General features: G+C 47.2%; 5 protein-coding genes across 5 annotated transcripts; 1 reads left to right on the forward strand and 4 right to left on the reverse strand.

Moving 5' to 3' along the window:
* Position 1: 1 nt before the first annotated feature.
* Positions 2–2,245, reverse strand: F4817DRAFT_366752 (uncharacterized protein; the record flags this gene model as incomplete). The annotated part of the gene is made up of 1 exon (XM_049307019.1): positions 2–2,245. One exon carries the CDS (start codon positions 2,243–2,245, stop codon positions 263–265), a length of 1,983 nt encoding a protein of 660 aa, XP_049162904.1. The 3' UTR covers positions 2–262.
* A 1,034-nt stretch (positions 2,246–3,279) lies between these two features.
* Positions 3,280–5,021, reverse strand: F4817DRAFT_325334 (DUF833-domain-containing protein). The gene has a single exon (XM_049301761.1). The coding sequence runs from the start codon at positions 4,417–4,419 to the stop codon at positions 3,400–3,402; it is 1,020 nt and encodes a 339-aa protein (XP_049162905.1). The 5' UTR covers positions 4,420–5,021; the 3' UTR covers positions 3,280–3,399.
* A 1,009-nt stretch (positions 5,022–6,030) lies between these two features.
* Positions 6,031–7,083, forward strand: F4817DRAFT_356161 (uncharacterized protein; the record flags this gene model as incomplete). The annotated part of the gene is made up of 1 exon (XM_049305761.1): positions 6,031–7,083. The coding sequence occupies one exon, from the start codon at positions 6,031–6,033 to the stop codon at positions 7,081–7,083; it is 1,053 nt and encodes a 350-aa protein (XP_049162906.1).
* A 1,521-nt stretch (positions 7,084–8,604) lies between these two features.
* Positions 8,605–8,949, reverse strand: F4817DRAFT_312002 (uncharacterized protein; the record flags this gene model as incomplete). The annotated part of the gene is made up of 2 exons (XM_049300075.1): positions 8,605–8,643; positions 8,701–8,949. 2 exons carry the CDS (start codon positions 8,947–8,949, stop codon positions 8,605–8,607), a joined length of 288 nt encoding a protein of 95 aa, XP_049162907.1.
* An 880-nt stretch (positions 8,950–9,829) lies between these two features.
* Positions 9,830–11,249, reverse strand: F4817DRAFT_178017 (putative 1-aminocyclopropane-1-carboxylate oxidase). The gene is made up of 4 exons (XM_049298304.1): positions 11,026–11,249; positions 10,867–10,968; positions 10,004–10,813; positions 9,830–9,944 (listed from the first exon to the last, which is right to left on the reverse strand). The coding sequence occupies exons 1-4, from the start codon at positions 11,087–11,089 to the stop codon at positions 9,838–9,840; spliced, it is 1,083 nt and encodes a 360-aa protein (XP_049162908.1). The 5' UTR covers positions 11,090–11,249; the 3' UTR covers positions 9,830–9,837.
* Positions 11,250–12,352: the final 1,103 nt, after the last annotated feature.

Raw genomic sequence — 12,352 nt, forward strand, 5'->3', positions numbered from 1 at the left:
CTTCTGTTTCGTGAAGCTTCCCTCCTAGAATAACCGGAATGAGTTTTAAGTCCTTCTCCGTATGACACATATCCGCCTCCTTTTTTTTCTTTCCTTTTTTCCCTCCCCTTTTCCGGTCCTTTTCATTATAACATAACTGCGTATAGCAAAGTAGAAATAATACAGCCCAAGCTAAACCATTAAGGGCTCTCAACGAATCGAACTTCGCACGGGTCGTGCCGGATCCATAGTATTAATTCGGATATCCTTCTTTCTTTCCCTCCTACTGCGATCCATTACCCTTCTTCTTGCTGCCGCCGGCACTGCTTCCGCTGAAGATGCGGCCGACCCAACCTTTCTTATCCTTGTCCTTGTCCTTGTCCTTGTCGTCCCAGGACGAGCCGGGCGGGAGAAGACCCTTCTTGCCGACGAGACGCGCGTAGTCCTGTTGGAACTCGTGCATGCTGTCGAGGGCAGAGCGGTTCGCGCAGAGCGCTTCTAGGTGGCGGAATACGCGGCGGATGCGGTTGTCTTCGTCTGTCATTTCCGACGCGGCTTGGACGATGGCGACCATCTCGCCCGAGAGGAGTTGGGGAGTCACGCCTGGCATGCAGGCCATGCTGTACGAGGTCGGGAGCGCGGCGTCGGGCGTGGGTGCGGGTGTGGGCTTGGGCTTGGGCTTCGGCGCGGCGGCTTGGGGTTGCTGCTGCTGCTGTCCTGATATGGCGGTCGTGATGATGTTTAGACTTTGCGCCTTTAGGTTCTCGTTGCGCAGCTTGTCTTGCATGGCGACGAAGCGGCCGGTCCAGTAGGATTGGGTCTCGGCGTTGTAGACCATGCGAGGGTTGCGGTGGACGGGTTTGGTCGCGAGGGCGGGTGCGGGTGCGGGCGTGGAGGCTTGGTTGGGCGTCATAATTGCTCCTAGGGAGCTGTCGCCTTCGGTTAGAGAGGCATTGCCGTCGAAGGTGTTAGGAGCCATTATGGGCGATCCTATTTGGCGACGTAAATCGCTGCGACTGTTGCTATTGTTGTTGTTGCTGTTGTTGTTGCTGTTGCTGTTGCTGTTGCTGTTGCTGTTGTTGTTGCTGGATAGCGATGCGCGCGAGAACGAGGATGTCAGGTTGGAAAGCACGTTAAAAGTGCGTGACTTGGGAATGCCGCTCTGCTTTTTGGGCTTGGGGTTTGGCATCGGCATGGGTGGCAGTTGTGGAGGTAATGGATGAATGCGAGATAAATCGATGGAACTAATGCAATCTACACTTGGGAAGGTTTGTTTTGGCAGTTGCTGCACTTGAGGTTGTTGCAAAGGAGGTTGTTGCTGAAAAGGAGGTTGTTGCTGAAAAGGAGGTTTGTCTGGAGTAGGAACCTTCTTCTGCTCCGTATTCTTCTCTGTATTCTTCTCTGTATTCTTCTGCTTTACAGCCTGCAGTATTTGCTCTGGCAACTCCGGGATGGGTTCGGTGTTGGATACGTCAGAAATCACCTTTCGCTTTGCGTTGGGCGGCGTGCGTTTGGGTATCTTCTTAGTACTAGATATTTCCAGACTATCCCTATGTCTTCCTCCAAGGTCGGCTTCTGAGAGATAAGGGTTGATGTTTTCTTCCCTGAAATGCCGAATGACCCCGGCCGTAGGTGCGGTAACAGAAGAAGTGGTTGCTCCGGACGACTCAGGTACCGAGAGAAGTGTTCTTGAAGTTTGTAGCCCACCTTTCTGCTGTGTGTAGGCTGATGGGGGAGGCAGATTGCCAGTTGTCTGCGATTGTCTCAGGGGTCCTGGTGCGTATCTGTCAAAACTACCTCGGGATCCAGATGCAACCATGGGCGAATACGCAGTAGTAGGATGACTGGTCAATGGACCTGGGTGATTGCTAATAGAAGTCTGGGGGGTTGTAGATGCAGTTACAGCTGAATATCCCGTAGTTGGTTGACTGGATGGCGGTCCATTAGTCGTGAAGCCTGCCGACAACTTTCGAGATGATATAGATCCTGAGAAATGGTTCTGATGACCTGTATTAACCGGTGATGAAATACCTGATTGCTGAGTATTCCACGGCGATACTGTTGCTTGACGAGTACGCCCAAGTGCGGCAGCGCTCGTGCTTAGTGGTAACTGGCTCGTTCGACCAGTCCCAAGCCTACCGCCTCTTCCTCTACCTCGTCGGGAGCCGCGTCGACCGGATGATGCTCGACGAACCTCCCCTACAATACACGTATCGGCTCCGGAATTCATTGCTCCGGGAAGTACGTGTCGACGCCGAGCCTCCATAGTAGGATGAAGATCTGGAGATAGCGAAGCCAGAATACCAGTATTCGTTTAACGATCCTATAGAATTGAACAAGTTTTCCGAGGTTGACCAATATGATGAACCGCGTCCAGATGATGATCAGTGCAAAGGTTGTTTTAAAATACAGCTTGCTGAGCGCGACGAGGCAAACCGTAATTACTTCGACGAGGTCACACAGAATAGATAGGGATTCTCCAAGCAAGGCCAAAGTAGTAAGATATTGTATTGGGTGTCCCTGTCTCTGATAATGTTGATCTGCCATGGACAGGTATCTAACCAAGGAACACTTAGGTAGGGACTGGTGGTTGGGTTGTGTTGCTAGAGAAAATCCAAAAGAGAAGCCTGTTGCTCGCGAGATATGGTGTCAGGACATGTAAACGAAACGCATAGCAACCTGAGAGATTGCAATATGATCAGGTTTTAGCTCAAAGGGCTCCGTTTATTTTCGAGATAGACTTGTAAGGAGACACTGACAGGAGTCACCAAGGTGGCTGCAGCTTCTACATCTCGAGTACCTCCTCAAGGTACCCCTTCTTCGATTACATCGTCAACATGTCCATGATGACTCCTTCCTTATTAGAAATATACAGTGTCTGCCAGTTGACGCTTCCATCAATGCCTCACTAGACCAGGTCTGTGACTTGCAAGCCTTCATCAGCCCCTGAATCTATGAACGGGGACACTCAGATCACTCCTACCAATAAGAATATTCAACAACTGTTCTTTAACCATAAATGTCCGTTTGGATATCCCGTAAGGCAGTGTAAGAACGCATCCTGTTATTTTGGTCTTCCATGTGCCATAAAATAAGAAGGATAGGCGGCTCGTAATGTGGTTATTGTTATGAGTGCGAGTTACTGAGAGCATCGTAGAACCTACTAGGACTTGGTAAAAAAAGATACTTCACAGACGAAGATCCGTGCCCTCAATACGTTAAATGCCAATGTAGTTAGTATTATGTAAATACGATAGACTTAATATAACCGTTATGTGTGCTATGCGTGTTATGTGTGAACGGTATGAGAACTTCTTAGGTGTCTTGGTTAGAGAGGATGCTACAGATACAAGTCTGTTAAGAGATGTTGCTATGTGCCAAAGACGTCTAATAATTTTTCATTTTGCTTTCTATATCACCTTATTCTTCTATCTTAAACTTGAACGTCTCATCCCCCTTTCCCCTTTCAATCGGATTCCCGTGAGAATCCCATAACGCCCGCTCTTTATACGTAATATTGCCTTCCCAATCTAAAAGAATAATGGTCTGTCTTTGAGTACCGTAAGCACCCTTCATAAAATATCCATGTGCATCCCTATGCTCTTCCGGCTCGCTTTTATCTTCGATTGCATCAAATGCTGCTTTTGCCCTCCCCTCATCGGCCGCGTCAGCCATGTCTTTCCATCCCTGATCCTCTGCGAAGCTGCGAATGAATACAGACCGCCGGAGGGCATCCATATGCTCTTGAAAACTCATCTTCGGCTCCAAGGGTAGTGTATCATGATCGAGGACTTTGAAGAGCCGGTTGGTAAGCTCTTCTTCGTTCATGTCCTTGTCGACAGCTTCTTGTATCGCCTCCTCCATCAATTTCTTCCCGATCTTGATCTTCTCCCATTGAGCAGGTTCTACATAGACGGCATTGCTTAGGCCATATATATGTCCACGTTCCCCACCTATCCACGGGACCTCGCCGACATGGTCCCATCGATTGGAGATGATCGCGAGCGGCTTAATGCCCTTCTCAGTCCTCTGCTTCAAATCACCGCATACGAGCGAAAACCCTCCGACACCCTTGGCAGCGCGACCTTCTAGCATCGTATGGACGAAGTCGTCTAGGCCAAGTCCAGAGGGGGCACCCAGCCAGGCATTCACTATGGTGCCTCGGCTCCTGACCCCGGCGATGGCGTGATCCGGGTCCGGGTCATCCTCACTCGACTCCCGGTAATTTGTCAGCACGGCGATTCGTCCGGTTTTGGTGACGCCTAGCCATGTCCCTCGCTCCTTACGGTACAAGTCTCGCGCGGACAGTATTTGTTCTCCTGAAGGCTGATGGGTCCACCAGTGCGGCCGGCTAGTAGGTCTTAGGATATATTCATCCCGATTGTCAAGAGCAATAAGTGCATATTTTGGATGGGCCGTCGTGATAAGAACGATGCACATTTTGATGAAAGGTAAACCCCGAGAACTCTTTTATCGTTTACTGGTTGTGTTTCTGATATCTACCTAGGTAAGTAGGTGGTTATGGGCGTAAGTCCGAAATATTTTAATTATAGGTAGAGCGGAATAAAATCAACCACTCGGGGACACAATTATAGACGAAATTGAAGAGAGAGAAAAATTAAATAAAAATTCCCACCGTTGCCACCGTCTCAGCAATGTTTCTGTTAGACCCTGCTTGACCGTCAATCTCCTGACACACGTTCTTTTTCCCTTGTACAGCGCGGCGGTAATTAGAGCTAGACCATTCACGGGATGGACGAGAGTGATCCCAATAGTGGTGCGACACGTCTCATGCGAGATTGAGATTTGGAACGCTGTCAGTCAGGAGTTATGTAGACCGCCTAAAGGCTGCTGGGTTCCTGGGCTTCTGGGCTCTTGGACTCTTGGACTCTTGGACTTCTGGATTTTCTTAGGGGTTTAAAGCTGGCACATGCGATTTCGGCTGCGCGTGTTGGCGTCTATGTACTTGAGACTTGAGATAATACCGAGAGTTACACTAATCATCTAGAAATTCCAGGTGCGGTTCCGTGTCACCGGACTTGTGTGGGGTGATATAATAATAGCTCATTAAAACGGCCATTGCCGAGAACGCTATGTATGTAGAGTGGCTGAGGCTAGTAATTCCCAAGGTTTAGAGAACTGCCACAATTCAATACGTGATATTGAAGATGTGGAGAGTGGCTAATACGGTGAGTCGTGGTTGGCCCCTAGGTACATATGCAGTGTCGGCCCTTGTGTCTTCACCTTTTTGCCCAGGTGGATTCAATCTTACCTACTGGTAGATAATTATCGCTTATTTCACCAATATCATCTTCCCATCTAGCCCTAAGGGATCCTACCAGCTATTGAACATCGATAATAGGGCGAACGATTACCAGAACCAAACGCATCCAACCGGAACTAATTTTGTTATGACTCCGTCCGGGATGATACTGCATAGTGATACCCGGCCAAGCTTACCAAGATTCCAAATCAGATCGGCCTCAATCCATTCACATAATCCCTGTTGCTTATAAGTTATAGCTAGCGTCAACTTAGGTAACTAAACCAAACCGTGACAAGGGCAGCATAGAATGAACCCCTCGGGCCTCAGCAAAGTATCTCTTAATCTCCGACCGACTTCCACTTCGGCTTCGTCAGTCAAGTCCAATCCTTCCCATAATATCACAATATAATCTTAGAGTAACTACGAGTATTCGGCCAAGGGCTATGCAAGTACCTACTCTTATAGCCAAGTTAGATTTACATCCAGACATGTGTATCCGTGTTGGTAGGTAAGGGCCACCAGCAAACGTCTTGCCCCTTCTCCTAAAGATTTACTATTAGGTATCCGGCATATCTATATGTGCATAGGTCCCTAACCTAACCTCAGGTATAATATCTAAGAGTATTACCTCTAAAGAACAGCGTCTTCAGCTTTCTATCTCCCCCTCATCCGATCCTCTCCATCTACCTTTATTCAGCTTACATTAATCTATCCTACAGAATATGTTTATTGTCTTCTCACCTTTATGCTTAGCGATAGTCTCAAGTATCAGAGGCGGATAAACAATGGCTCGTTACTCTACTGTTGGTCGTATGTCTATCGGCAGCCTAGACGATGATCAATTCTATAGTGCACCGTCCAGTCGTATAGCTAGCCGACATGTTAGTCTTATAGCCTCACACAACCTACAAGAGACGGGCCACGGCACAATATCCGCGCAGTCCCCCAACTCATCCTACCAGCCCGGTTGCTCAGCTCCTGTGTCACCCCTAGAACCTCAAATTCCGGGGTTGAATCATACATCGAAGCCGCGAGTGGCAACCCCTTTTGCTATAAACTATCACCATAATCCGAGGCGTCATCATTTCTGCCCGAAGTATATATGTCGTCGTTTCCATAGAACGTTCCATGGCACGTCAGAAAGCATTCCACTACTTCAACCACTGGTGAACGACTCAAATATAGATACTAACGGCTATATGAAGCCTTTGGCATCATCCCCTGGATCCCCTGGATCCCCTACATCAACAGATTGCTGGAGTCCAGTGTACACCGGGGCCCAGACTCCTCGTTCGGAATTAGATGGAACTACGTTCGATAGTCCAATTACCATTAATAGACAGGTAGCAGATACCATTGCTTGCAACATACGAGCCTACTTGTCTAATAGAGGGCATAATAATCGTTCATCTCGAACAGAGAGGCCAGCAAGCATTGACGAGAATCTGCCCCCCCTATCAAGATTGTGTACTGGCCAGGATAGCATTGGGATTGGTCACCCTAAAGTTAACGAATCGGCGACGGAGAGCTATCTAGTTACCACGGAAGATATTGCGGGGATTCTAGATATCGTAATTGCTGGTATCCGCTGTGTTCGCAATGACAGTTCGGTAGCTGAATGTCTTTCGATGTTATTACCTAAAGAACCACTGGCAAAGCCTACACCCAGCATGAACTTTATTGTTCCTGGATCACCTAGCATTGCTTATCCAGCTACGACGATCAGCTCCGTCCGACCTTCCTTCAGCATAGCCAGTTGCTCTGACTACCATGGTCATTGTGTTGACACGGCTAGAACGACGTTTATTTCTCGACAAAGCATAACCGAGGTCACATAGGGATTCGCCCCGGGAAATCTGGTTCGAGAGGCAGTCGTGGAGCCTTACGCGAGCGTCGTTGGGTCTATGGAGGTCTCTCGAAATGTGTCTACGTGCGCCTCGTCATTGATCTCTTCAAACTCGCCGTCTATCAGTGACATGCGAAGGACAAGTGCTAAATTTTATTCCACCATTGAAGAGTCAGCCCGTGCCCAGGAGCCCAAACTTCAAAGTAAAAGGCGATCAGCGTCCGAACCAGTCAGGCCCAGAGGGTCTTTGGGAGATATCAAAATCCCCACCAATCGTTGCCGGGATGGTTCGATGACATGTTTCCCGAAACGTCCCTCGAGATCCTGTACTAACGACTGGTTGACGCCGCTCGGCCTCTGTAGGGAACCCAGTATTCCACAACAGAGAGAAATTTTGCCGGACCTTTACGCTCGTGGTGTAGATGCACATTGCGGGGTTAATGTTTCTAGGCCTCTAGAAATACTCGAGGAATCACCACGTCAAACCCCAGTTCCACCCACCGACCCCCCTTTTCGGGTATCCATACCACAGTGGCCTGGGAAACTGGATGAAAAGCCCGAGAAATTGAGTAGGAAAACGGGACGTGCAGTCGGTGCGTCTTCACACCGCCGAAAGAGCAGCTTTAAGCCCCCAGGAGTTTGGGCATCCAGTACGAACCATGGCCTTTTAGATAAACTGCGCCGCTACAGTTTCATGCCATTGTTAGATCAGACACCAGAGAGCTCTCGCAAGGCACTACCTCTCCCGCGAGCGTGGGACGAACTACCACTGCGAGAAGAAGGAGGTAGGAGGTATTCATCCAAAGCGCTTCTACAAGGACTCCTGGACGGTAAACCGGCTTCGAACAAATCGTCGCGGAAATCATCCCGGTCCGGGGCCCGAAGGCAGAGGAAGAAGACGGGTTCGTCGGCGACGCAGAAAAGGCATAGCGCTGGGCCCGGTCGCGTGTCATGCTCGGAAGATCAGACGCCGCACATATGTGTGGACGAACAGCTGACACCCTTTTCGGGGTCGGAAACGGCATGGTTCGAGTGAAATAGGTTGCTCAGTACGACTAGGCCTGTGGAATAATCGCTTCGCCTTTATAGTCCTATTCGATTAGTTGCATTACGGTTCTTCGAATTTGGCACCTCGTTATACTATTGATTCCAGGATATGAATCTTGTCCGATGCTCAAGTTCGTAGGTAGGTACCGGCAGGTAGATAACTTAACCGATGACCTCATAACGATGCGTGTATAAATACGACCAATGAATCATTTTAACTACTCGTGAGATCAAATCGAGTAAGTTGAATTTCCATTCGCATTCTACGTTCTTAATCGTGGCAGTCCGCTTCATCACGTTGGAGATCTTGCATAAGTGTGCAATAGATGGTATTAAATATCAAAATTCAATTTGTCTTCGTGGCGCAATTATCCAGCGCGTTCCGTATCAGTGTACTTAATAATACAGCCTATCCTCATATATACAATATCGTACACGCCTATTCCCAACATATTACTCCCATGTTTTATTTTTCAGCAGCGTTAACTGCCATGCGTTTTTGTCGCTGTTACGTGTCTGCATCGAAAACCCCTTATTGCTTCCACTGGCCAGCGTTCTCGACGCCCTTGGACACGTCCTCGGCGCCACTCTGGACGCCAGTGCCAACGGAGCTTATGGCGTCGCCGACGGGCTTGCCGGCTGATCCCGTCGCGCTCGTGATGGTGTCGCCGACCCCGCGGGTTGCGGCGCCGACTACGCCGCCTGCTGTTCGGCCTACGCCTCCGGCGACGTTACCGACGGTGCTGGTAACGAACTTGGCGGCGCCGGTTACGCCGGAGTCTTGGTCGGTGGAGTCTTTCTCGGGAGACATGTTTGCGGGGATAGATGTTTCGTTGGTGTGATGTGTGATGTGTGATGTGTGGTGTGTGGTGTGTGGTATTGATGGATGGGTAGATTTGAATTGTGACGATGATGATTTCGAGTAGATGGCTCTTTGGTTATTTTTATTATTATTATTGACAACAGACTTTCTTTTTTAATTCAAGCAATATTGATGCCACATATATATGCGATGATGTCTCCCAAGTCTGACATACGTATGTAAATGCGCACCTAACCCAGACGAAGACGAGGTGTGACGTCACGGCCTCAGCTTGTCTTCATCACCGAAGTCGTCACGGCTACGTAAGGGCCAATCAAGGGGCTTAACACTGGTAGCCTGACCTTAGTAACTTAGGTTATGACGTCACAACAGGATCTCGAATTGGATTCCCTGTCTCTTCTCATGTAAGATGTTTAACAGCCACGTTTTAGCCTCAGGTTAAAATAGTTTATCCTACCTAGTTGATATTTAAGATTCAGTGCTTGCGGGTGATCCGCATAAGTTGATGGATTAACTTAATCTTGCACTTAATCTTGTAAGCTTGCAGATGTTTTGGTACGAACATCTTTTCGGGAAGATCGATTTCTAAGTACTTTAAGCATAATGTAGATAAATGACTGACTGATACGAAACATATGTGCTTAAAACTGTTATGGGAATTTGTTAATATTAGGATAGTTAACTATTTATATGTTGATTTAATTTATGGGACTAGAGACTCTTGTATTAAGCATAACTCCCATATTTACTATAAGTTGCCCCCCCTTTTTCTCGGCCGAGATGTACTTAGAGGTACTATATCTAGCAGATCGCCTCCTTTGAAATGCAAATGGTATCTAAATCGTATTTCGGTAACGTGATAGGTAAGTCACGCCCTTAGTCGTAGTACTTTTGACTGACACCGGCGATGATCTCCTTCTCTCGTTGATCAACTAACCCGGTACGGAATCTGTGGTCTTTTGCGATTCGTGCCCTTGCCCATTCTACAACCTCAGTTAGCATCTAATTACTATTCACCGAGCCATTATCGATAATAACTTACCTTCAGCAGTAACATCGTGTGAGAAATGCTCTGCTTCTGACTGTAGACCAAGTCGCTGTAGCAATGGGCTTACGACGGGCTTTAGGAGGATGTTGGCCTCGGGTCGAGCGAAGTAAATTAAGCTCAGCCTAGGCCGGTCTGCTTGGTCCTCAGGGGGTCGCACTACTCGATGGACGGTGCTCTTTAAGTAGCCGCCACTTAGAAATTCTAGCGCGTCCGCAATATTTACGATAATTGCGTCCCTTGGTGACCTAACGTACTTCCATTCCCCCTCCGGGGTCTGCACTTGTAACCCTGCGATTGGCTGGTGGAAGAGGAATGTTAGCGTGTTGTAGTCTGTGTGCCCCTTCGCCCAGATGTTGCCGATTTGGGCGTCCGCTTCCGCCGAGCGGGGGTGGTACTTCATGTACCGCAGATACTCTAAGCCTTCAGCTTCGTAGCGGTGGCGTTCAATAAGATAATCCTCGTCGATTTCGAGAACATAGGCAAATAAGCGTAGGAGGGGAAGTAGAACGTCGTTGTGAACTTTCAGTGAGAAAGCCCGTATTTCCTCCCAGTGTTCTCTAATGAGCTGCGGATGCGGCCGCTTGTGTTCTGGTGTGAATTTGGGAATATTGTAGCGCTCATCGTTATCCCGAGTGGCGAGCTTTCCTGTAGACTGCGGCTTATATCCCCTGAAATCTCCCTTTGCCGTGTCGCATAGATACTTGGTCTTTTCCTCCAGTGGTAGATCGAAGAATGCCTCGCATAATGCATACTGTTGCCTGACGTCCTCATCTGAGAATCCATGACCGATAACATAGAAGAAACCTGGAGTAGATATTTAGTACTTGTTAATGTGCATAAGCTCTAGCTCGCCGTACCATTTTTGTTAATAAACCGTAACACCTGCTCTGCCAGCTCCTCCTTACCCCCTGGTTGATTTAGTTTAGAGATATCGAGCGCTTCCAACTCCGCATATTTCACTATCGCACCTTACATTAGGACGTGAGGACGCTATTTATCGCCGATTATATACGTACATCTCTCTTTGGTTTCTGTTGGATATTCATAAGTTGAAAGCGATTCTACTTCGGACGGAGGCATAATTTGGTTTATACCGTAGACCTTTGCTAGTTCTTTTCTTTCGGCAAAATCGGCTTCTCATATGTTAACCAAGAAGTCTAGTCATAAGTTGAATCACTTAATTAAGGTAGTAGATGTCAACTATTTTCTTCACACAAAATAATCGAGCGGGGAAGTTGTCCCTTCATTTGATGACCGTGTATCTCAAATATCTCCACAAGGATTGAGCAGTAAAATTCGGTGGAAATGATGTCATTTTTAACTTATATGGCGAATTGTACTGGTATATCTCAATCTGGCAGCCCCTATTCGCCAAAGACCTACCAGTGTTTAAGTAGTTCTCTCCAACATAGCCATTATATTTATGGTTCTCAAGACGTCAAACGGATTACTTTCAAGAGGTTCCAGATAGTCACCATAAATGCACATATCCTACTCAGTTGTTATGCTAGTAGCAAATCCTTGCAACAAGGTGCAAAGCTTTGTTTATATATACAAAGGAATGAAGTTCTTAACTTAAGTATTGAGTCGTGATGTTAATATCTAGCAGATCGCTAAATAACATAGTGACTTTTGTAACAACCGTAATATTATAAGGATAGCTTTAAAATAACTCCCGCTTACATTAGGTACTTAAGTTTAACCAATTAAAGGCTTAGACTAGATTCCGCTTCTCCTAATCGTTCCTGTTTTACAAAGCATTCCACGAACCTACAATTTTCCGGTATGGTACCCAGCGTCTTTGAGATATGGCAATAGCTTTTCGAAGCCGTCAAGAGTTCTGAAGGCACCCGGAACAAGGACAATTGCAGGTAAATTGGTAGACGACATGCTGATCTTTAGATGCTATGATGTTTACGACAGCAGTTCGCTTTGTTTTCTTACGGTCAGTGGAAAGATAAAGGATATAAATTAGGTAGCTAAGGAGGTAGCTATATCAATCCAGGTCTTTCCTATGAGCAAGCCAGGTACATAATGACTTAGGTATCTCCTAGGTACCATTCAATGTTGTACAACCCAAAAGCCCAGAAGCAATATACCTAACAACCTCTGATAACAAGGATGGCGATACAAACCGAACATAGTGTAACAATTAGCAACATACTTATTTAAGACATATTCCCAAGTAGATACTCTAAATTACGTACATCTACTAATTAATGCACATAGTGGCCGAGAATTTGACTTCGGCATAAGAGGTAAGATAGATAGGTAGGTAATCTTGAATCTTTATATTGTCCGATATTAGTCAAAATCGGACTCTCATATTACCTCAACCCCAAA

The sequence above is a fragment of the Daldinia loculata genome (assembly GCF_022478755.1).
Source record: "Daldinia loculata strain CBS 113971 unplaced genomic scaffold F4817scaffold_4, whole genome shotgun sequence".
NCBI classification, from domain to species: Eukaryota; Fungi; Ascomycota; class Sordariomycetes; order Xylariales; family Hypoxylaceae; genus Daldinia; species Daldinia loculata.

Coding starts and splice junctions, on each gene's coding strand:
- F4817DRAFT_325334 (XM_049301761.1), bottom strand. CDS start 4,419: ATGTGCATCGTTCTTATCACGACGGCCCATCCAAAATATGCACTTATT.
- F4817DRAFT_178017 (XM_049298304.1), bottom strand. CDS start 11,089: ATGCCTCCGTCCGAAGTAGAATCGCTTTCAACTTATGAATATCCAACA. Junction 10,969..11,025: donor AACAGAAACCAAAGAGAGAT/GTACGTATATAA, acceptor AAGGTGCGATAG/TGAAATATGCGGAGTTGGAA. Junction 9,945..10,003: donor ACACGATGTTACTGCTGAAG/GTAAGTTATTAT, acceptor CTGAGGTTGTAG/AATGGGCAAGGGCACGAATC.